Raw genomic sequence first — 26,268 nt, 5'->3', positions numbered from 1 at the left:
CGCGATCTACCTATTTTATCGAGTTTAATAAATATCTTTAAACTGTTATACATAATTTATGTATTAATTATTAATTTAATCGATGTTTTTTTTTTCAAATTCTTATATTAAAACATTTAAAATAACTCTAAAAAAAACTTAGAAAATCACTGAAAACAGACTATAATTTTTATTTTTTGTTTGAAATTTGAACCAATTTATTCACGTAGAATCATAGAAAATGTATACTAGTCTGTTTGTAGTAAAAAACAATACGGTCTTCATTTCAATTTAAATTAATTTTTTTTTTAGTAACATAAAATATACATTATTAAAAGCTATAATTAATTAAGCTCAGTGATAATTAAGATATTAATTTGGTTATTATAGTAAGAAACTAGCACATACACGCGGTAGTTTTTTCTTTAGGATTATATCATATAATCCTAGTCACAAAATTTATACATTTGAGTTTTTGTCATTATAAAAAGCTTTTGCGGTAACAGTTATGAATAGAATTCCAAATACTAGAGGTGTTATTTGGTAGAACGCTGGTCAGCTATATACGATCCAACTATAGGGAAATTAAAATATATTGTCCGTCTAATTATAGACTTATGTTAAATAATTAACAATGTTTTAGACTTAAGCTGTCGCAGTAATTTTTTCATCCTGTAGTATATTTTTTTATGGGTGTCCTACTCTAAACTAAAGTAATTGACGAATGAAACTTACTACCAATACAATTTTGTATCACTTCGCACACACGGCGTATTGGATAGGCAATACAGTAGCATTTGTGTTCAACCTTATATCGACTTTTTAAACTGATGTAATAGTCTTCTTTTTTTTTACAATGATATAAGCGTTGTTAAAAAATATTCAGTTTAAACTGATTATTATTATTTTTTGTATACATTTATAGACATACGTGAGATATATATGCAAAATATATATATGACAAATATATATATATATGCATAATTGACATTTCATATAATTATATATTCATATAATTTTTTATTTTAACTTTTTGTGGATAGTAATTATATCACGATTACAAGTTTTATGATTTAAAGTGTAATATATGAATAAATATTTATTACAGCAATTAAATATAGAATGAAATTGATATTTAATAATTTAGTATTGTAATTTTTACAGAGAAATTATAAAAAATTATAAAGCAGTTATTTTAATTTTATGGCAAACGTATATAAAAGTTAAAAGTCATTATGCAATACTTAAAAAAATAAAGTCGCTTATTTATAAATAAATTTACTGGTCTACAAGGAATTTTCGTCCGAGACCAAAATATAATTTTCTAAACACATTTTTGCGACGATTTCAAGTTTACAATTAGAGTTTCACATATGGCCTAAATAATAACAAAATCCTTCTAATTAATATAACAAATATTTATGTTTGATTTAGATTACGTGTATTCATACGCATAACTATATTAATAAATATATTTTAATTAAAAATAATTTGAAAAGGTTCTACTTTTTATACGAATTTTTAAATTTTTAACCACCCCTGTATAGAAATGGTTCGATTTAAAAAAAAAATATATCGAATGAGTAACGTATATAAATAGAAGTTATCATAAAAAATTGAAATGATCCATAAATTTTTCAAATTTTTATGGGAGTTTTAAGTAAAAAAATTGAAAAAAAAAACAGTAGCACAGTGAGGTCACGGCATAGTATGGACGTGGTATAGTTGGGACAAGAATAAATGATATCTGATAGTGATTAAAACCACTATCATAAGAAACGCTTCGATGCATATCTGTAGATATTGTTTAATTTTAAGAAATTGGTATATTATTTCAAAAACAACAATAACTCTTATTCCCTTAATTTTTATCCAAATATAAATATTATAATATATTTAATATTTGATTTATAATTATTATATATGAATAAATAATAATTTGAGTAATTAAATATAGTATGAAATTGATATTCAATAATTTTATATTGTAATTTTTGTGGAGATATTATAAAAATAATAAAGTAGTTGTATATTTCTTTACTTTTAATGCGTATAAAATTTAAAGAGCTTCACGCAATACTTTTCAATAAAAAATATTTTACAAGGAACTTTCATCAAAAACAAAAGCGTACTTTTCTAAATCAACTTTTCACGATGTTTTCAGAAAGTTCTATTTTTTTCTATGCATTTTTATGTTTTGAACTTCCCCTGTATTAAGGAAAATGGTCTGATTTAAAAAACAAGTATGTCGAATTAAAGAGGTAAATAAATATTAATTCTTATAAACAAATTGTATTGGTCCATACATTTTTCAAAGATTTATAGCGTTATAAAGTTAAAAATATGAAAAAGAATTTTCTTACAAAAATCGTATTTTTTTAATTAATTTTGATGACTGTTTTCACCATTAAAACAAAATAAAGTCCAATTTTTTTTTTTTTTAATATTAAAGTATATTACATAAGATTTAATTTAAGATATAAATAAAAGTGTCAGTATTTCCGGAACACTTTCAAAAATTAAGTTCAAAAAGTTCTACTTTCTATATGCACTTTTAAGTTTTGAACCTCCCCTGTATTAAGGAAAATGGTCCGATTTAAAAAAAAAAGTATGTCGAATGATTGAGGTATATTGACACGGCCTCGCGTCGTTTCGTTATACACGATGCCTCGCGACTCGTGTTGCCTTTATTAGCCGTAACGACTGTAGCGCAAGTCATACCAACGATATGTTGGTCACCGTGGGGAGGGGAATACGGCAGAAACGGTCTACCCGCTTATGTCAATTAACACCGTCGGCGAACACACCGTTTCAACGCACCCGTTCGAACCGCTAACCACTTGAGTTCTGCCGCACAAACAGGTCCGTGTAAAATTACTATTCCCGCCGTGGAGCTGAAATTTGACAACGGCTTTGTGACTTGACTCATAAGCGCAAAAATCGTATACCACTCGAGTAATAGCTCACAAATTTGGAATTGTGCAAAACGGACAATCACCCCCGGTTAGGTTAGCTGACGGTCACACAACAGACACGGCCGGCACAGCTACCTTTACAACGAAAATTGCGGATCTATAAGTAGAATTCACCGCTGTTATCTTAGATAATCTGTACTGTGACGTACTCCTGGCACACGACTTTCTATCTACACTGGAAGTCTCCTGGGACTACGCTGCAGGTACAATTCACTTCGGGGCAACGCGACGCACTACAGCTTGTTGGAAAGCGAGTACTCGACACACGCTACCTGACGTAGATCTCTCAACACTAGATATAGCAGGCGCCTACATACGCACGAATTATTATCACAGAGAGTGAACAATTGCGTTACGGCTTTAATGAAACGGTGGGACGCACAACAACACTCATTAAACACACATCATGTTACCATCCGACCACAAAGCACGGACCAACTACACACTCACTTTACTAGTGCCAGCCCGTGAACAGAGGCAGACGCCACCATCCTTAGCATCAAACATGGAGGAGACATCGTTTTTAACAACAGTAACAGCAGCAATAGCACAATAGTGGTGATAACGATAAATAATAAGTATATTACATGAGCTTTAATTTAAGATATATATAAAAGTGTCAGTATTTCCAGAACACTATTAAAAATTAAATTGAAAATGTTCTAGTTATAACACGCATGTTTAAAGTTTTGACCCACTTGTATAAAGGGATATGATCCGATTTAAAAAAAAAGTATGTCAGATGAAAGAGGTTTATAAAAATTATTTATAAAAAACTTTCATAACATTTTAATATATTTATTTCAAATTTTTTGACAATGTTTGACGGGTTACAAATATTTTCCATGAAACAAATTCTGCATAATTTTGTTTTTAAATATTAAAATTAACTGGAAAACTTTTTGATACATTTAAATCTGTTAAATTAATTTTTTAATAATTTTAATAAAAATATTATAACACTCATGTTTTCATTTTAGTACTCGAGAAACAATGTTTTTGGTAACAAAAATTATAGTTATAAAGAGTTTTTTTTTCATTTTGCTTAATGCAGTAATGTGTCAGGGCTTCACATTCATACGTAGTGTGAAATGAATCTTCTTTTTCTGTCCCTCACTGCTTGCACATTAGTGATTCTGTGATTTGTGTAAAGATTTTTAATGAAATGACCGTCTCCTATCAGTAATCCAGTCAAATTATTTAATTTTGTAGTTGAAACCTATTATCATATCAAATCTAATTGAAAAAAAAACCGGAACTTGGGTCNCATATCAAACCTAATTGAAAAAAAAACCGGAACTTGGGTCAAGAAGGATTAAACTAAATTTTTGGAGATAATGAGATAAATGGCCTATCCTATAAAATTTTATACATATTTTTTGTGCTAGAAGGGCGTATCTTGGTCAATAAAACTACAAGAAATAGAGAGGCCAATGTTATAAATAAAAATTGTAATGCTATATCAAAAATGACCAATGGTAGTTTAGCCGTTATTGTATTTAATTTCCATGAAACTAAACGAGTCTAATAAAGACTTAAGTCAAATTTCATGAATAAAATAAATAAATGCATTATTTTATAATTGGCCTTATTTAGTTGGATTGATAGTGTAATCAATATTTTTATCAAGCTGCACCTATGAAAAACTTTTTCTTGTAAGGATACGCTATTCCGGAGATTAATATTTAATAATGTTACTATAACATTAATATAATTTAAAGTCTAGTCTGTTACAATGAGTAAGAGATCGAAACTGATGGTTACAATGTGCCAAAATGCAAATAAAGGTATGAAGATGCTTTATTGATCACATTAGAAATATTACATTTATCAGTATATTTTGATCTAAAATGTACAATCGAATCTGAATCCTAAATGTTCTGTTATAAATTCAAAAGGTGGTGGTAGAAAAAAGTTAGATGGTGAAGAAAACGCAAGAAAAATCCGGAAGGTTGGATCAAAAACATCAGGAAGAATATAAAGATGCAAGTAAAAAATTATACAATATTAAAAGGTAAATTAATTCCTGCAAAAACGTTGAAACCCCCATGTTCCTGTAAACGCAAATGCTCTGAAAAAATTGATGCACAACAAATGTGTATTATTTTTAATAATATTTATAAGTTTATATCTGAAGGATAAAACCAGTTCATACCTAATTATATAGAGGAGTACCCAAAAAACTGAATGCGTTAAGCGAAACTCCACACTCAGTAGAAGACAATTTTCAAGAAAATACTTTCTCTCTAATAATAACAATATACAAAATGAAGTATGTAAGGTTATGTTTATTAACACATTGAGTATAACCTTGAAAAAATAAGAGTTGTTATTGAAAAAAAAAGTTAACAGGTGTAGGTATATGTTTAACAATTGGTAGAGAACACCAATTAAATCATTTACAATCATCTGATCATGATAAATATATTATAAGTGACCACATTAAAATGTTTCCATTCAAAGAAAGCCATTATTCTAGAAACAAAACCAATAAAAAGTATTTTTTANGTCTTCTTTTTCTGTCCCTCACTGCTTGCACATTAGTGATTCTGTCACCCCATCGTGTAAAGATTTTTAATGAAATGACCGTCTCCTATCAGTAATCCAGTCAAATTATTTAATTTTGTAGTTGAAACCTATTATCATATCAAACCTAATTGAAAAAAAAACCGGAACTTGGGTCAAGAAGGATTAAACTAAATTTTTGGAGATAATGAGATAAATGGCCTATCCTATAAAATTTTATACATATTTTTTGTGCTAGAAGGGCGTATCTTGGTCAATAAAACTACAAGAAATAGAGAGGCCAATGTTATAAATAAAAATTGTAATGCTATATCAAAAATGACCAATGGTAGTTTAGCCGTTATTGTATTTAATTTCCATGAAACTAAACGAGTCTAATAAAGACTTAAGTCAAATTTTATGAATAAAATAAATAAATGCATTATTTTATAATTGGCCTTATTTAGTTGGATTGATAGTGTGATCAATATTTTTATCAAGCTGCACCTATGAAAATATTTTTCTTGTAAGGATACGCTATTCCGGAGATTAATATTTAATAATGTTACTATAACATTAATATAATTTTAAGTCTAGTCTGTTACAATGAGTAAGAGATCGAAACTGATGGTTACAATGTGCCAAAATGCAAATAAAGGTATGAAGATGCTTTATTGATCACATTAGAAATATTACATTTATCAGTATATTTTGATCTAAAATGTACAATCGAATNGGCCTTACATTACATTTATCAGTATATTTTGATCTAAAATGTACAATCGAATCTGAATCCTAAATTTTCTGTTATAAATTCAAAAGGTGGTGGTAGAAAAAAGTTAGATGGTGAAGAAAACGCAAGAAAAATCCGGAAGGTTGGATCAAAAACATCATGAAGAATATAAAGATGCAAGTAAAAAATTATACAATATTAAAAGGTAAATTAATTCCTGCAAAAACGTTGAAACCCCCATGTTCCTGTAAACGCAAATGCTCTGAAAAAATTGATGCACAACAAATGTGTATTATTTTTAATAATATTTATAAGTTTATATCTGAAGGATAAAACCAGTTCATACCTAATTATATAGAGGAGTACCCAAAAAACCTGAATGCGTTAAGCGAAACTCCACACTCAGTAGAAGAAAATTTTCAAGAAAATACTTTCTCTCTAATAATAACAATATACAAAATGAAGTATGTAAGGTTATGTTTATTAACACATTGAGTATAACCTTGAAAAAATAAGAGTTGTTATTGAAAAAAATAGTTAACAGGTGTAGGTATATGTTTAACAAATGGTAGAGAACACCAATTAAATCATTTACAATCATCTGATCATGATAAAGATATTATAAGTGACCACATTAAAATGTTTCCATTCAAAGAAAGCCATTATTCTAGAAACAAAACCAATAAAAAGTATTTTTTAAATCCAGATCTTTCTATTAGTAGAATGTATAATCTATATAAAAAACATTGTACAGAAAATACTCTAAGTGAATTTATGTATAGGAAAATTGTTGTAGAGGAATTAAATTTGGCTATCAAAAAGCCAAGTAATGATACTGATCAATTATGCGATAAATTTGAAACTATTTTAAAATGTTCCTCGGTAAATGAAGAAATACAAAATACAACCAAAGAAAAAAATGAACATTTACAAATGGCAGATCTGGCTTATGAGGAGAAAAAATAAGATAAAGCTGTAAATAAATTAAATAGCGAAATACTTACCGTGTCATTTGACTTACAAAAATGATGAGCCACTCCATTGTTATCTAGTGGTCTTTCTTTCTACAAAAGGTAATCATGGAATTTTAATTTAACTATGTATGAGACAATGGTAACAAAAGTAATGGATATTGTAATTTATGGGATGAAGCTATAGCAAATCGTGGTGGTCAGGAAATAGCATCTTGTATTTATAAATGCATAAATGATAAACTTGATAAATGTGTTAATATAAAAGAAATAATTTTCTATAGTGATTGCTGCCCAGGACAGAATAGAAATATTTATAGGACTGTAATATTTTCATACTTGGTTGGTTGCTTGAAAGAAAAAGGAAGAAATCTTATTATTCATCACAAATTTTTATTACACAGACATAGACACATGGAAGCTGATACAATTCATGCAGCCATTGAAAGACAAAAAAAACGTACATTGATAGATGTATAACTGCCAAGAGACTGGGCTATTCTTATAAGTTCAGTTCCAAGAAAATCCCCAATAATTGTGATTCAAATGCAGCAAAACAACTTTTTAAATTTTAAAGATTTAATTGGCAAAGTATTTGTTCATAAAAAATGTAACACTGATGGTGAAACTGTGGGTTGGAATAAGATAAGATAGATGCAATGCATGACCAGTAGTTTTAGAAAGGTTTTATACAGACATTCCCTCTCCTGTGATGGTAATAAAAATAATACATTTAAAATATTGGACTTGGAAAAAAAAACAAGAATGTCTTGTGAATTAATTGAATTAAATGCTCTACACACAAATCCTCTATCTATTGAGGCAAAAAAGTTGAAGGACATACAGTCTTTATTACCATTTATTAATGAATCAAGTCGACCATTTTACAATAAATTGATACATAACTCTCAAGTTATTTCTAGATCTAGTGAAGAAGAAAGTTACAAATATATAAATATAATAATATTAAAATATACCAAATTTTCATACAGATTAGTAATTTGTTTGAATTATTTTTTTTATAATAATTAAGGTTCTAGTTTGTGATATTGAAACAAGTTCAAGGCTGAATTTCTTTAAAAATTGTAAAGTTTTTTGTTTTTTTGTTAAAAATGTTTAACCGAAATAGTTTTTATAATTTTAATTAGTATTAATTGTAATTATCCTAAAAATATGTTTTGGGTACTACTATCTAACAAATATTATTAATTTAGTGCAAAAGAATATTCTATTATAATAATATTATATTATAATATGAAAGGTTACAAATATAAAAAAAAATCAAACTAATTGGCCGCAACGAAAATTTGTAACTTTCATGGCACATTGAAAAGAAAGAGTCGCCAACCCACTGGGCGAAACACTGTATTGTCGGACCACAGTAGGATTTAAAAAAAATTAATTATTGTACATTAAAAGCAATTTAAGATAAAAAAAATATAAAAGTAATAAAGATTAAAGTTGAGGTGCGTTGATAGTTGATGTACACCAAAACCTCGTGACATTTGTCACACAACCATATAGATCAGGGTTGATCTTATACAAGGCCGTTGCCCGTACCTTATAAACTAGGGGAGTTGATTTTTGAAAGGAAAAAAAAATACACGAGTCCATTGAAGATGAAACACGCAAAAAAAAGAAAAATATGATAGTTAAGTTAAATTAAGAGGAATTTATTAATTAAAAAAAAAAAAAAAAAAATTTAGTTACTACGAGGCAAAAAACCGAACGGTCAAAACACCTCGTCTACAAATTAAAGGGGAACAGAGAAAAAAAAACAGATATTAATAAAAAAAAATAGTTACACTTACACTTTTAATATTAGAGAATACGATGAACGTCTTTGGGTACCCACCGGCTTATAACCGCGGCAGTACCGCTAAGCACGGCGGGTATACGTCCCAAGTAAGCGACTGGTTTTAGGCAGTTAGACTTAGCTTGCAAGACGTTGGGACACCCCGGAATAAAATGCACTACGTCACCACATTGTACTAATGATATATCCGCACCAGCCCATAAAATATAATATAAAACCTATATATACAATAATCACAAAATATATTTATATGGAACATGGTCTTGTAACACGCCTGCCATTTTGAGGGACCTAAATAATAAAAAAAAAAAAATTGCTAAAGAAAACTGGAGACAGGTTCATCCGACGCCAACAAACAAAGAATTTATATTATAAAAAAAATAGCGGACACCTGTAATAAACAAAAAAAAAGGTAAATGGCTGTGGGTAGGTAGTGGTAGTGGTAGTCTTGTAATAAACAAAAAGATAAACAGGCGGTAGCGGCAAAGGAATGTTGTTAAATGTGTTTGGGGCTCGGAGTGTGAAAGGGAAGAAATGTAACACAGGTGGCCAATAAGGAAATAATAATCGTAGCAGGCGTAGTGTAAAAAGGATGGGTACCAATGGAAAGTAAAAGTGGCTATAGATACCCGGTAGTGACTACAATAAAATGAAATAGAAAGGGATCTCGGGGTATGTATGCTTGTGTAAAAACGTCTAATGTATGAATAAGATGGAATTACAAGGAAGGGTCACTACCTAGCTCCTGCACAGAAACGCGCACACTAATATACGGCGAGTCACAAGTATCGTGTTTTTTATAAAAATATTTTAGTTTACTCTCAATGACCTAATTACCTCTGACTATCCTGATATTCTCTTGAGATGAATGATGTTGTTGATGTAACAATTATCGATGTATACGTTTACGCATTAATGCACGCAATTATATTTATACGGTTTATATTATTATTAACTCGCATGTAACTACTTTTCTAGTACAATTCTATATTAAATCTACCCAAGGTGAAGTCTAAGTTTATTATAACTCTGTCTTTTTGAAAAACCTTTTGTATATTTATGTAGTATAGTTCTTAACCTTGTATATGGTGTTTTACCTTAATATATTTATTATTTAATAATTTATAAAGCAAATAAATAACTTCTAAGCAACATAACTGTCCTGTGCAACAAACTATTTCCAAGTGGCCTATGTCTTTTCAGTCGTCCAAAGAGTGATCTAGGGTAGATGCGAGCTCAATTTTGGTCCTTTGCACAATAGATTATACAAGTGTCCTACACTCCGATTGCCCGCACTGTGGCTGAGATCAGACTAGCTAGTCGATAAGTGGAGAGACACTTTTAGTTGTTTAGTATAAAATAATATCTTTATCTTTATGCAAAGAACCTTATGATATGTGGCCTACTTCTTTTCAATCACCTGTAGGACGACCTAGGTTAGATGCGACTGTACTATAGATTTATGCACGATAAGTTATGTTAGTGTCCTACACTCCGATTGCCCGCACTGTGGCAGAGATCAGACTAGCTAGTCGAAAAGTGGAGAGACACTATGAAGAAATCTTATGGTTAACTAAAATTCTAATTATGATATTGTACTATTACCCTGTCCAGCCAGGTTGTGGCCCTTCAATAAGTAATAGATACAATTTAATCAAATTAAGTACCTTAGAATATGCTTATATATATATAAATAAAAATGTAAATAAAAAGAAATAAATAAACACCAATATTTTATATGTGTTAGAATATTTATATCACCAAAAGTATTCGATCGAAAATAAGATGTATAATATTTTCAGTAATTACGAAAGAAGGTAAAATGATGCAGATTTCATATAGAATTGTAACTAAGAATGAAACATAAACTCACGCACATTCACTTTTTGTATCTTGGTTGAGTATTCCAGAGAGCCGTAGAGATGCATAGATAGAATGGCAAGGCGTCCCAGTGTCCGCTAGAGGGATGTTCAGAAACCGTACATAACCACCGTAGAGGAAACACACGGTAAAAGAACCACTGTAAGAGAAGCGAAGCGCCCGAATTTGGGGGAAATGGCCTTTTTATAGCACGCAAAACTGGTTTAGCGATCTCTGGTGAGATTCTTGAAATATTTTTAATATTTGATTGGTTAAAGTGATAGAATCTTTTACGTGGGCGTTTTATGGAATGCGTAAGAGGGTGGTTAAATCTTGTGTAAGGGTATTATTTTATTATTCATCTTATCCACGGGGGAACACTGATTTGGTGATATATTTTATTAAATATAAGTATTAATTATTACATGTATTAAAATGTGATACTACACAATCTAATAGCTTTCCACTTACTAATTAACTACTATCATAACCAAACTACATTAATACTATAATAATATGAGTTCATAAAAATATTTATATTTTAATATATAGACAGAGTAGGAGTGCGATGAAAAAATGTGAAATGATAAAAAGAGTCATACGAACAACTGACCCCTAATCTATACATATTAGTTGTTATCGATCATAACCTATATTCTTAATTAGATCATTATCTATTCAAAAAAATTCTTAAATTTAAATATCATTAAAAAAAAAAAAACGGTATCACAGTACGGACGTGCAATAGTTTAGACAAGTATAGATGATATGTGTGATATGTTTTGTTTAGAAGGTTAGGATAGAAATATGACAAAACTTATCCAGTGACGCAGCGAACAATCAATATCAATATAGTAGGTGACACTAATTGTTATAAATACTAGACTGAAAAAAGAAAAGGATAATTACAATGGCAGCGGGGTGTACTTTAGACTGTTTACTTGAGTCTTGTAGCTTAATTGTTTATCATTTTTTAATTATTAATTTGTAGTAAATAAATGTGTTTTATTGTATCTTTTTAATTGTATGTTCCTGTTTTAAATAAAAGTACATTATACTATAGATCTTTCAAGTAACTGAAAAAACAGCAATAAAGCTGTAGATTATTACAACTTGTATTCAGGATATAATTAAGGATATAGGAATTGACGTTGCTTTTGGAATAATTAACGATTTCTTATAGAATAAATACTATCTACAAACAAAGGAGTCACACTTTTTTTTTTATTTTAATTACTAAAAATAAGAATTTTATTTGGTGTCTTACTTAGGAATTATAAAAACTAAAAATAAATAAAACTATAGTATTTTTCACAAAATTCTCGTGCAAAAAGAGGAACCCTTCGATTTTTATGAATATCTATAATGGTGCAATAGCATGTAAAACCCTCTCAGCCGTCTAAGGTCGGATTCAAATCATATTCACTAACAAATGATTTTGTAGTATTTTTTAAAATATTAAATTACATTTCTGAGTAAGTTTGTTCAGTTTTACTCTCATATTAATGCGCCTAAAGAACTTTAACTTCAAAAATATTTTTAGAAAGGTCTAAGGTCTAATTATCTAAGATATAGTAAACGTGAATTTCTTATTGTACCCTCAGTTCCTTAAATAGTTAGAGCAAAATCAAACTATATCAGTAAATCTCATTAAAATTATTATATTTTACTTAAACCTGTATTTGTAAGCTCTCGTATATAAATGTATACATCTATATTAAAACTTTGAAATTTTAAAGTGTTATATCTTGACACGGCCCGCGTCGCTTCGTTATACACGATGCCCCGCGACTCGTGCCACTTTTATCAGCCGTCGCCCTACTATGAGTATTTGACTGACCAACACCGCGTGTTATACGCTACGGTGCAAAGTCCAGCAAATGCCGCACGGCCGACGACGACCCGCCGCAAATGGTGCGAGAGTCTTCCTCCCGTTGTGAAAGCGACAACGTCGACAGCCGAACCGCACCCGCGCACCGTCGCCTACAACGCTGCTACCCATTTTGCCGTCCAAGGATTACGCCGAACATCGCGTCGTCGACGCCAGCGAAAGTGCCGCGATATTATGCGAAGATTATTATTACTGTGTTAATCTTTTCGGTTTGTTTTATTTTTGTTAAAATAATCTGTTGTCGCTCATTTAATAAACGGCCCACGGGTCTCTACCCTCAAAACCAGTGTCGACCACATTTTTGCGACGTAAGTCGTGTCAATTTAATAAAATAATAAAGTAATGTTTAAAATTCAAATGCCATTTATTATTAAAATAAAACCTCAAAGATTTTATTAAATTCAAAATATGTGTTCCTATTTGAAAAACATAGTTGACATGCTTACAAGGTATATGGGATGAACTTAAAAGTTTTACATAGCTAATAATTAAAGAATAATGTGTAACTAACGGAGATAAAAAAAAAAAATGTTTACATTTTTTTTTATTGAGTAATTGAATGGATTATGATAAAAAAAACGCTCTGTATAACTTATATAAAATTTTGTATATAATTGTAAAATATATGTATTACTATTACAAAAACCCTCACGTTAACACAAGCTACATCTGCGTCTGATAAGTGGGTACATAACAAAGGTGAATACAGATAAATATAATGGTATATGTGTCACACAGCTGTGTTACATACCCACTCTATGTATTAAAATGCTTATAACTAAATAAATACATATAATTAAAAGTTGTTTTTAATGTAGTCCAAAACTGTAAAAATTATTTTTAAAAAATGCAATGCAAAATATTTACTAGTTCAAAAATGATGAAGTCAAAATATTTTGTATATATATTTAAAGAGTTTTTCATTAAGAATTGATTGAATCAGGTTTTTTTTCAACTAAATAATCGTCATTATTAACAAACATAGAAAAATTGATGAAATTACGTTATATTTTAAGAATACCAATATACTAATGTTAAAATACTGTAGGGTTACTATATTTGATTACACTATAACCCCATAATTCCATTTCCCCCAAGTCAAACAAAACAGTTCATCTCAGGCAATTTGTATCAATGCAAATTTATATGGATGTTCATTTTGTTATGGGGTTATATGATAATAGACTTATGGTAACGCGGTATCATGGGGTGATTGTGTTATGATCTCAAAAGGTTAAGGGTTTGATGTGAAGGGTTTATCGTTATATGGCTCGATGAAGGGTTTTTTTGAGGTTATGAGAAACCCTGACACGATGGGATGATTACAACCTCAGATTTCCGAACTAGAATATAAGTTTTTTTTGTGTGGTTGTGTAATTTAACACATGTTAAAAATACAACTATTTTTTAAGTTAAATGATAAACAAGTAAATGATGTACAATTTTTAAACGTACACATTTTTATCTTATCTACTATATGTGAGTGTTATATAGCATTGTATTTTTTTTTTGCAAAGTATTCTTAATTAGACTATAAATAACAAACATTTTGAATACTTATACTTCATAAATTAATTTTCAAATGTTAGCATTTAGAATAATTGTATATCCATAAAAATCCTTGAGTGTTAAAGACTATACTATACCATAGAGTGTTCAGTAAGTTAGGAAACAGTTAAATTGTTACAAACAATGAGTACAATAGAAATTCGTTTCCTTATTTACTGAACACCCTGTATGTATGTATAAATTGCATGATTTAAATTCATTAGTAATTTTCTTAGGTTAGATAAGATTTTACGANATGTATAAATTGCATGATTTAAATTCATTAGTAATTTTCTTAGGTTAGATAAGATTTTACGAAATAAATGAATATTATTTAAGGTTATTTAGGTGAATATGGTTTTTTGTAGCGTAATTTTAAAATATTTATTAAATTTCTAATACTAAGGGTTTTTTACAATTCTTGGCAACGATATGTCCAATTAGATAAAATCGAGTTCCCGTCGTGTATTGATCATTAAAATCGGCCTTAATATATAAATTAAGAGCTGAGAATTTTCATGGTCATACTCCAGTATAAACCAATTCCTTCTCATCTTCGCATCGTAGATAACAAAACATTTAAACCCAATAAAAAATTAACAATATGACCCCTTAGTTATGTCCCTGGATAATTATTAGGCTTATTTTTTTCAGTAACTGAACTAGTTCAACTAATTATAAGCAAACTATTTTAAATACAGAAATTTAATTTATAAATTATCACTATTTAATTTTATTCAAAAGTCTTCGTAGAATTCTTTTAATTTGAATAAGTCATAAAATTTAAAACACTTTTTGTACGTCATGTTTTTCTTTAGCTATTGCAATAAAAAACGTTAAGATTTGTTTATTCATATTCCAGTTATAACTTTATATTTTATAAGAACAATATAATATTTTTCTTACAAATAAGGTATACTTGTAATTTTAAACTAATAAATCTTTTTATTTAAATTATTTTCATCATTGTTTGTTTAATTTAATAACTCCACAAAAAGTTTGCAGACATTACAATATATTTTTTAATCTTAGAAAAAATCTTGTCTCAGGTATCAATTAGTCCCGCTCTCCTTTATAATAAATACTTAAACATTTTTTTTAATTTCAAGGCATATGCACATATACAAAGTAAACGTATATTCGCAGATTTTTTATATTTTTACGCGGTACACATTAAATTACAAAATCGAGCGAGGGTATATGACGTATTATATAAAAAATAAACAACAATAAATAATATACTTTTGATGAGCGTTCCATTTACCTTAACTTGTTTTCCCGCTTGCGTCCTAACAATTGGCTAATCTGTTCCCTAGCAGGATTACGTGGGTCCTATATAATTTATAACTCACTAGAAGAACCTTAGCGGTTAGATTGTTAAATTTAAAAAAAAAATGATAGAAATTTTAATATGCAAAAAAAAAAAAAATCAGAATTTACAATTTGCGACGGTTGACTAATTTTTAATTATTCTTCCAAATATTTTAAATTGAGGAGGTTTTATTAATATTTGGTAACGATATATTCAGCTGAATTAAATTTGGTTTCTTTTTACATATAGATTAACAATATCAGTTCAGAGAGAGCTAATATAATTCACGAACACATTATGATAAATACAATATGAGAAGTTATCATACAAAAGTATTTTAAACCTTCTCTATAGGAAAATTAAGTGTTGGATTTACAAACTAAAAATTAGGGTTTGTTACAGTACATACACCTGTCATTATTCAGTAGTCTATAAATCATTGTCTATAATTCATCAAATTAATTATATTATCTATGTCAATCCTTTAAACTATTCCGAGAAATATGCCTAAAAATGGATTGATACAAATCAATTGTTTAGTTGTGACAAATAATCTACTCGAGGTATTTATTGACATGACTCACAGTCAGCACAAGCTTAGATAACTTCTTATACGAGTGGGGCGTTATTGATAACTTATGTGTGATAATTAATCACAATAATTTCTACTATAAATTATTATTATAATAATAAATTTTCTAGTATAATTTTGTTTTTCTATATTTTACATCTTCTCATAAGACCCTCGTACTCATATCCCGAAAGAAAATTATATTATATCATTTTATTAAATGAATAAATAGTTACTCAAACTATCTCATGCTCATACAAGACCAACTAATAACTACTTTTATTAAATCATTTTAATCATTAAATACTACCATTTTACATTACATTTCAATTACAAGAATTGAACATAAAATTATATGTTTTAATATATGATACTTAATAATTTTTTCTAAATTTAACACAACTTATATAACTAAGAAAAAATACGAACAGTTTTAAAAATTAAAAAAAATTTAGTCGTATTTCATCAAATATTTTTGTAATAGACTGTTATTAAACATTATCAAGCAAAATAAATATGATCAGCATATTTGATCCCTTGTTATTTATTAATAAGTACAACAAAAATTGAGAAAACAAAATGAAAGTCATGCGTATTTTTACGAGTTTCAAAAGTTTAATGTTAGTTTTAATTCACTCCAAAAAAATTAATATTAGGCATTAAACTACATTTTTGAATATCAAATTACACGCTTTAAAAATTGATATTTTGCATATTTTTTCTAGCGACATAACTTAAGTATTCGAAAAAAAAATCTGCATGTTTTGTGCAATTAACACAATTTTAGTGTTTTGATTAAGGCGTAATCTATCATTGACTACTATATTCAGCTATTATTATGAACTAACAAATAAAAATTTGACGTTTAATTAATTTCATAATTTGTCATTTTAGCCTAAGTACACCAAAACGCGATGAGTTAATAAGTTATGATTATTTTATAAATATTTGAAAAATTAAAAAAAAATGTTGATATAATTTTTGCTAAACTAAACAAAAATAGTATAATTGGGGTAATAAAATATTCTATCGAATAGGAAATTAAAAATTTTACAAAATTGATATTTTGTAATTTTTCTTCTATATATGGGTGATTGACTAACTATGCCTCACGAATTATCTCTGAAAATATAAGAGTTATAAACAATTTTTTTTTTTTAATCATTATGGATCTTTGATGTGCTGTTTCACGAGATAATTTAAATTTTTACCACCATCCCTTTTGCTTAAAAATAGTGTCAACTTCATATTTTCAAATGGCAACACTATTTTTTTTTTATACCATTAGATTTAGTTTAATAAAAAAAAATGTTTTGTAAAAAAAATATTTTATTTTATTAAATATTAAGCGCTCCACGGCTCTCTAAAGTTTAGGGTTTATTAAGAAAAAATCATTACAGACGAGAACGTTATGGATCGTAAATCGATAAGCGCTACCAGTTCTTATCGGTACACTAAATAATAACGATACTAATATTTACCCGACTACTGTTTTATTTGTTAAATCCCCTAAACTTTAAATAGTAATATCTCGCTTAGAATTTATTAAAATTGATTTTTTTTTTTTGAGAACATTTTTTTTTTATTATTAACAAGATTAATAAAAAAAAAAAACTGGGTTGCTATTTGAAAAACTAAAGTTGATATTGATTTAAGGGTTGAGGGATGAAGATTGAATCTTCATTTTTCTTGTCAAGTAGCTCAACAAAGATTTATAACAAATAAAATAATTACATATACGATAATACTAATATTTTTAAAGAAAATTCGTGAGGCATAGTTAGTCAATCACCCTGTACAGTAAAAAGTATAAGAATGCTAACAATTTTTTTTAATTTTGTGGAGGCTAAATTTTTATATTGAGGTAAGGCCCCTTTTACTTCCCACCCCATCGTAAATAAGTTGCACAGAGTCCACGAAAAAAAAATTCTAGATTTAAATCAAATTAATGCAATGATTATAATTTAATTCAATAAATGAGTGGATGTGAAGTTTACAATTTTGATAGCTTTAGAATATTTTGTTTTGCTAAAAAACAAGATTGTTTTAAAATTTAAAAAAATATTACTTTTATACATCATGGATTTGTTTAACATTAAATTGTTTATTGAATTTCAGAAATAGATTACACCAGTAAATATTATCTTCATTATAGCCAAATTCTGTTTTTTTCAATTTTGTCCTGTGTAATAATACCTTGTATAAAACATCAGCTAAATTGAAATCTTTATGACCTAAAAAATACATTAATATTAAAAGAAAAATATATTTTTTACATTAATTTGTTAAATAATTACAATCATTTTTAATATCTTTCTTAAAATCAAGCAAAATATCATTGTTACTTTCATCGGCATTTTTGTCCAGTGTCTCTGCCTAAAGTACACAAAAAAATTTATTGTAATACGCTTATGTAGAAAAATAAATTAACTATTGGATTTCAAATGGGTTCTGATATAATTAGGCCTGGATACTTAATAATTCAGAAATTTATCAACATTTTATGCGTTGTTAAAAAAAAATTATTTTTTAGTAGCGAAAAAATTTTAATTAGCCTTTTCACAAATAATGATTTTTATCATAAAGGTTTTTCATCACCTCAAATAGCAAAATCATTCACCATCTCGTTAAAAAAAGAGATTATGTTATGCCACGTTTTAATTAAATAAATAATTAATAATAATTTATCACACACTTTATAAATAATTATACACTTCCACAGGTAGAAGCATAGAGAATTATTAGTTTAAAAATTAATTTTTCAAAATTAATCTAAACTATATTATTTTTGCATTATAGGGACAAAAATCATTGGCGATGTATTTTGTATATAAATAAATACGAATATTTTAAAATAAATTTAAAGTTACGTTTTTAATAAGACCACTGTATCCAATTGCATCAATCAATTCANGTTTTTAATAAGACCACTGTATCCAATTGCATCAATCAATTCAATGAATTGTTCCTTATCAATAAGACCATTTCCGTCTTTGTGAACCTTACAGAATTCAGCGTAGATATTTTCAACGTCCACTTTATTCAATTTCTCTACCTACATAATGTAATTTATTTATCTATTTATTGATACATCTAAAAAGAACAGTTGATTAATTAATATGTCATTGTACCATTTGGTTATCGCCAATCTTATCAACATCAACCAAAAACAACAGAATCTTGTTGGTTTTTACATTATTCATATCTATAAAATATTAATACCGTAAATACAGATAATCAAAATATCATTAATACTTTTTCTCGACAATTAATGAAAATATATAAAAGTTTTTATCATAATTTATTACATTCAATTCCGTTAATATATAGTATTAAAAAAAAAAAAAACAACACAGTGAGGTCACGACACAATGGTAACAAGTATAAATGATATTTGACAGTGATAAAAATCATTACCATAAAAAATCTTTCGATGAAAATCTCTAAGTAGCGTTTAATTTTAAGAAATTGGCGGATTATTCCAAAAGCAAAATTAATTCTTATTTCCTTGTTTATTTCCTGATTACACGTTTTATGATTTATTAGTATACATTATATATAAATATTATATATATTATATTACATTGTAATATATATTAAGTTTAAGTATATATATTTATTATAGCAATAAAATGCATATAATATAATATAATATATAAATATATAAAAGATATTATATATTAATGTTATATTTTTAATAAAAAATATACAGATTGTTTAGAATCTGTTACGCATAAAAATCGTAACCTTAATATAACGAAATCGTATTATTTAAAATTAAATCGGCTAAATAATTTGATTAATTATAAAACTCGCAGTGTTAAACGCATTTATAGTGAATTCAATAACTGAAAAAAAATATTAGCATCGAATTACTTCATACATTATTATATAAAATTTAAAGCAAGTACAAATTTAATCTATGCATTTAACTCACAAACAACCACTTACGTAATAAATTAGTAAAAAAGACTAGAAAATTTAAAATTTGATATTTAACATAATTTACTAATATTGTTCAACCCTCGAAATCACTGCTATTTTATCATACTCCCGTCTTAATACTATAGATAATGATGCTTTTTTTATTTATTTGACCATTACCTTAATGTGTCCACCGTTCACTAACCATTTAACCACTTATTTTAATATTTCTCCTGAATATCATTCCATCCAGATTTATTACAAACTAGTTTGTTTGTGAAAAAAAAATTTAAAAGAAGTTGATACGCACATTTTGATATTTTTGAGCTACGTACGTATTTCCCATGTCATCGACAGTAATCGAATGGTCGTCACCGTCCACCGAATCTACGGCCTACTCTCTTTTTTGTTTTTGCGTATCTCTTAACCAAAATTAAAGCAATAATAAGGTCTTCGCTATCTTCACTAATTAATAATAATTAACAAAAAAATTTTTTAAAGTTTTAATCGATTATCATTGTCAAAAACGAACACATTTTTTTTTTTTTTATAATCGAACTCTATTATTCTAATTGCTGTAATGGAAGTAAATAAGTTAGAAGCGAATAATGAAATAATTTTTTTTACTCAAAAAAATCAGCACTAGGTTTTGTAATATTATATTATCACTTATAATATTAAAATATTATATTATGTTATCTTTTGTACATGTATGTCATATATTATGAATTTACAAGATCACCAAAACAGGGTTCCCTTATTTAAAACTTAAAATAATCAATAAATTAGGCAATTAAATCTGATTATCGTACAGATTCAAAGTAACGCCTATGTGTGGGTTCTCAATTAGGTCCAGCCAATCACATTTAACTATTAATTAAGGTCTATAGTTTCTAAGATCACACTAGGGATCGCTACACGACCCTCGTCTACTATAAAAATCCATTTATTCCTATTAAAATCAGTTCTTACGGCATTTTTAAAATACACAAAATCTACGACACTCTATTCAAGATTTCACTCTCCGGGACTTAGAATATTTTTTAATTTTTAAAACACTTAGTCGTTTTTCTAATTAATTTTGACTTAGAATATTTTTCTTTAAAACTATATGACATTTAGAGATTTTAAAGTGAATTTTGTTTTGGTGAATCTTTCAATTTAATTTAATTTGTTCATTAAATAATAATGTATTATTTTATCGTGGAAATAAATGTCAATTAATATGTTAAACCTCAAACATTTTTTTTTAAAATTATTTTTATATATAATAAACCCGAATTAACTCTAATTTTTTCAGTTAATGGTAAATATTTATTATATGACTAAGTGTGTTGTAACCCTATACTTATTGGGTAGCTAATCATTGTTGGTTTAATGTCTTTGTTCTAACGAACATCGCGCCGGCAGACAGCATAGAGAAATTTACGAATATATTTTTTTTAGTATTTAATTTTTGTCTTGGTGATTATTGTGACGCATCCTTTCAAGGCGATACCGCCGGGACACATTGGGCCACCACAATTCCGCTCTGACAAATCTTTTACATAGATATAAATATTTCTGAATCTTGTTTTGGCCAGGCCAGAGGAAAATTTAAGAAATATTGGTGTCGATCTCTCAATAAAATATAATCTCATAAATAATACACTCATTCTACAAAGTCAACTAAGAATACATTATTTGATTATAATTATAAAAAAACCCAGCACAGGGGGGTCACGGCACAGTGGTGACGTGGCATATTTGGATCAAGTATAATGATATCTGACAGTGATTAAAATCACTATCAAAAATAAAGGTTTCGATGCAAATCTTTAGATAGTGTTTAATTTTAAAAAATTGGTGGATTATTCAAAAAGCTTCATAAACTGTTAGTTCCTTATTAATATCCTGATTAAGATAAAGTATGTCCAATGAAAAAGGGATTATTAAAAAATATTATTTCTCATAAAAAAATAATGTTGATCCATACAATTTTCAATATGTCATAGCATTATAAAGTTAAAAATGTAAAAAATAAAATCGAGAATTTTCACACAATAATAGCATTTGGTAGCCATTTTCACCGTGAAGATAAAATAAAGTCCGAAATTTTTTTTTCGCATAATAAAGTAAATTACATTAGCTTTAATTTAAGATATATATAAAAGTGTCAGACTTTCCGGAACACTTTCAAAATTTNCACAACGGGAGGAAGACTCTCGCACCATTTGCGGCGGGTCGTCGTCGGCCGTGCGGCATTTGCTGGACTTTGCACCGTAGCGTATAACACGCGGTGTTGGTCAGTCAAATACTCATAGTAGGGCGACGGCTGATAAAAGTGGCACGAGTCGCGGGGCATCGTGTATAACGAAGCGACGCGGGCCGTGTCAATAGGTAAAGACATCATGCATCTATAAAAAAAAATTATATTGATCCATACATCTTTCAAAAAGTTATAGAATTATAAAGTTAAAAATATAAAAAAGAATTTTTTTAAAAAAATCGTATTTTTTTTATTAATTTTGATGTCTCTTTTCACCGTGAAGATAAGANTTTTGATGTCTCTTTTCAACGTGAAGATAAGATAAAGTCCGACATTTTTTTTTTACCATTATAAAGTATATTACATTAGCTTTAATTTAATATATATATAAAAGTGTCAGACATTCCGGAACACTTTCAAAAGTGAAATTTAAAAAGTTCTACTTTCTATATGCATTTTTATGTTTTTAATCCCCCCTGTAATAAGGGAAATGGTCCGATTTAAAAAAAAAGTATGTTGAATAAAAGATCTATATAAATACTACTTCTCATAAAAATATTGTAATGATCCATACATTTTTCAAAAAGTTATAGCATAATAAAGTTAAAAATGTAAAATACAAAATCGAAAATTTTCACACAAAAATAGCATTCGGTAGCCATTTTCACCATGAAGATAAGATAAAGTACGAAATTTTTTTTTTTCATAATAAAGCATATTACATTAGCTTTAATTTAAGATATATATAAAAGTGTCAGACCTTCCGGAACATTTTCAAAATTTAAGTTAAAAAAATTAATTTTTTGTGAAAAAGTTGTCATTTTAAATCCCCCCTTGTGGGCAGGTTAAGGGTTAAATTTATGAAAAAAATATACCAAATGAAAGGTAATGATATTATAAATCTTTAAAAAAAAGAATTATATTGATATGTTCATTTTTGAAAAAGTTACGGCAGTTTTTAGTAAAAAAAATTGAAAAAATTTCGAAAATTAGCGATTTTTAAATTTGTAATTTTTTTGGAGGTTTCCCCCATTTACGGTGAACGAGGGAATTTTTTTCAATTTTTAAGGGTAATGTCTTGAACTAGATACGATTTGTGATCTTTTGACGTATCGTTGAAAGAAATCGGTTCGGTGAGAGCTGAGAAAAAGTGGTAACAGACACAAAAAAAAAAAATACATCTTACTAAAACCAATACTTCTCAGATTCGCATCGAAGCTAAAACATAGAGTGTATAGAATCTCTTGCATATAATTATACAGTCATGGATTTTGTGTAACAGTTTCGCATTATTTATATTTAAACGCCTTATTCTCAGATGGTCATATTTACTATCGAACTCGTAGTGTACAACGTGTGAAATACAGTATAAACTCATAATCAACATTGGATTGTTTGAAATAAGCTTTACATTACGTGGGATACGAGGTAAGTACAAATTTAAATTTCCGCTTCCAAATTATAAACACTCTATTACGTAATAAACCATTAAGATAGCTAATAAAGTTTTGTAGGATAATTGACTTCATTTATTCAATATTGTTCAACCCTGAGATTGGTCTATTTTTTTTGTCACAACGTTTATGTACATTCTTATTTATTTGATCATTATCCTCATGTATTTAAACTCCGTTTACTCATCGCTCTAAATTCTTCTTTATTCATTATATTTTCTTGCACCCTTACATATCTTGCCACATTTAAACATGTATTACTCCGCCCTTTATTATCTTGTTTAATCATTTTTCTATTATCATTCGCTCATACATACGCTACATTATATCTTTGAATTAACCCTCAAATTTTCTTTTGGTACAATATAAGCATTCACACCTTCATACTAAAATCCACATCACCACCATTTTTACCCTTCATTATTCGTTTCCCATAGCTACCGCCCTTTTCTTTACATTCTTGACTCCATTTCATTTTATTTCTAATCTATCTCTATCTATCTACTTTTTTCTCTTTTAGCTTCGATGCGAAGCTGAGAAGGTATTGGTTTTACTAAGATGTGTTTTTTTTTTTTTTGTGTCTGTTACCACTTTTTCTCAGCTCTCACCGAACCGATTTCTTTCAATGATACGTCAAAAGATCACAAATCGTATCTAGTCGAAGACATTACCCTTAAAAATTGAAAAAAATTCCCTCGTTCCCCGTAAATGGGGGAACCTCCAAAAAAATTACAAATTTAAAAGTCGCTAATTTTCGAAAATTTTTCAATTTTTTTTACTTAAAAGTGCCATAACTTTTTCAAAAATGAACATATCAATATAATTCTTTTTTATATAGATGCATAATATCATTACCTTTCATTTGGTATATTTTTTTCATAAATTTAACCCTTAACCTGCCCACAAGGGGGGATTTAAAATGACAACTTTTTCACAAAAAATTAATTTTTTTAACTTAAATTTTGAAAATGTTCCGGAAGGTCTGACACTTTTATATATATCTTAAATTAAAGCTAATGTAATATACTTTATAATGGTAAAAAAAAAAATGCCGGACTTTCTTATCTTCATGGTGAAAATGGCTACCGAATGCANTTTTATCTTCATGGTGAAAATGGCTACCGAATGCTATTTTTGTGTGAAAATTTTCGATTTTGTATTTTACATTTTTAACTTTATTATGCTATAACTTTTTGAAAAATGTATGGATCATTACAATATTTTTATGAGAAGTAGTATTTATATAGATCTTTCATTCAACATACTTTTTTTTTAAATCAGACACTTTCCCTTAATACAGGGGGGATTGAAAACATAAAAATGCATATAGAAAGTAGAACTTTTTCAACTTCACTTTTGAAAGTGTTCCGGAAGGTCTGACACTTTTATATATATCTTAAATTAAAGCTAATGTAATATACTTTNTTACATTTTTAACTTTATAATGCTATAACTTATTGAAAAGTGTATTGATCAATATAATTTTTTTATGGGAAATACTATTTTTTAATAATCCCTTTTTCATTCGACATACTTTATCTTAATCAGGATATTAATAAGGAACTAGCAGTTTATGAAGCTTTTGGAATAATCCACCAATTTTTTAAAATTAAACACTATCTAAAGATTTGCATCGAAGCCTTTTTTTTTTATAGTGATTTTAATCACTGTCAGATATCATTATACTTGATCCAACTATGCCACGTCACCACTGTGCCGCGACCTCCCTGTGCTGGGTTTTTTTTTATTTTCTTTTTGTTTTATTACAGTTTGTTTAAATTGGATTATAAAGTGTTAAATGTGATAATTTATATAATTAATATTAAAAACTACAAAAGCTATAAGTATATTTTTATAGTATTAGAATTATTTATATATATATATATTTTATTTTTTATTAAATATACTTTTTAATTAAAAAAAAATTAATTAAATTGAGTACTTTTATTGGGGGATATTAAAAAAAAATATATCATGGTAAAAATAACTGAAACTAAAAATGTTACAAATTATATATTACCTGTAGGGTTATAATCGTATTCCTCCTTGATACCAAATTCCTTTAAAACTTTTTGTATTACATCACGATTATTAATAAAATACCAATGCATCATCTCTTTAACGTGCGCTAATTGAGTCGCAGTGAGTCCCTTGCTCTATAAATATTTATATATCACATTGATTAAAAATATAAATTAATAAATTAATAAATACTTACCTTTGTGCTGGTAAAAAAACATATTGAAAAAAAAATTAGTGTAGTTTTTAAATGCATGTCAATAACTTTTCAATTTATGAAACCAACTGTTTAAATGATTAAATTTTATCTAAGTAATTCAACGTATGTTTTGAAATTTATACTAAAATAGTGTAAATATAAGTTATTTATTGTAAAATAACATTTTTTGTAAAACAAAAAATTATATATTTTAATGTATTTAATATTATTTCTAGTATACATCAATACAATCATCTTTGTAA

The 26,268-nt window shown here is 27.6% G+C and overlaps 2 protein-coding genes across 5 annotated transcripts in view; both read right to left on the bottom strand.

Annotated features, from left to right (window-relative positions):
• Positions 1–26,268, bottom strand: part of LOC126905655 (uncharacterized) — a 106,836-nt gene that overhangs the window by 23,329 nt on the left and 57,239 nt on the right. The gene's annotated exons all lie outside the window — the stretch shown is intronic.
• On the bottom strand, positions 1,196–26,137 carry LOC126905652 (uncharacterized). 3 transcript variants are annotated; one of them, XM_050685583.1, is made up of 7 exons: positions 26,006–26,137; positions 25,808–25,943; positions 19,293–19,366; positions 19,076–19,216; positions 18,459–18,537; positions 18,230–18,395; positions 1,196–1,357 (listed from the first exon to the last, which is right to left on the bottom strand). In XM_050685583.1, the coding sequence occupies exons 1-6, from the start codon at positions 26,060–26,062 to the stop codon at positions 18,232–18,234; spliced, it is 651 nt and encodes a 216-aa protein (XP_050541540.1). In that variant the 5' UTR covers positions 26,063–26,137; the 3' UTR covers positions 1,196–1,357; positions 18,230–18,231. The 3 variants fall into 3 exon arrangements, with proteins under 3 accessions (XP_050541540.1, XP_050541541.1, XP_050541539.1); XM_050685584.1 differs by lacking the exon at positions 1,196–1,357 and adding an exon at positions 2,164–2,187; XM_050685582.1 differs by lacking the exon at positions 1,196–1,357 and having other exon boundaries at positions 17,697–18,395.

The sequence above is a fragment of the Daktulosphaira vitifoliae genome, unplaced genomic scaffold, assembly GCF_025091365.1.
Source record: "Daktulosphaira vitifoliae isolate Bord-2020 unplaced genomic scaffold, ASM2509136v1 Scaffold_4, whole genome shotgun sequence".
NCBI classification, from domain to species: domain Eukaryota; kingdom Metazoa; phylum Arthropoda; class Insecta; order Hemiptera; family Phylloxeridae; genus Daktulosphaira; species Daktulosphaira vitifoliae.
This window is presented reverse-complemented; position numbering and strand designations above follow the sequence as displayed.

Bases quoted from the DNA above. Each gene is read 5' to 3' on its own strand.
- LOC126905652 (XM_050685583.1), bottom strand. From the start codon at position 26,062: ATGCATTTAAAAACTACACTAATTTTTTTTTCAATATGTTTTTTTACC. The intron at 19,367-25,807 runs GTAATATATAAT...AATATTTTATAG, and splicing joins ATACGATTATAACCCTACAG to ATATGAATAATGTAAAAACC. The intron at 18,396-18,458 runs GTAATTATTTAA...TGTATTTTTTAG, and splicing joins GAAAGATATTAAAAATGATT to GTCATAAAGATTTCAATTTA.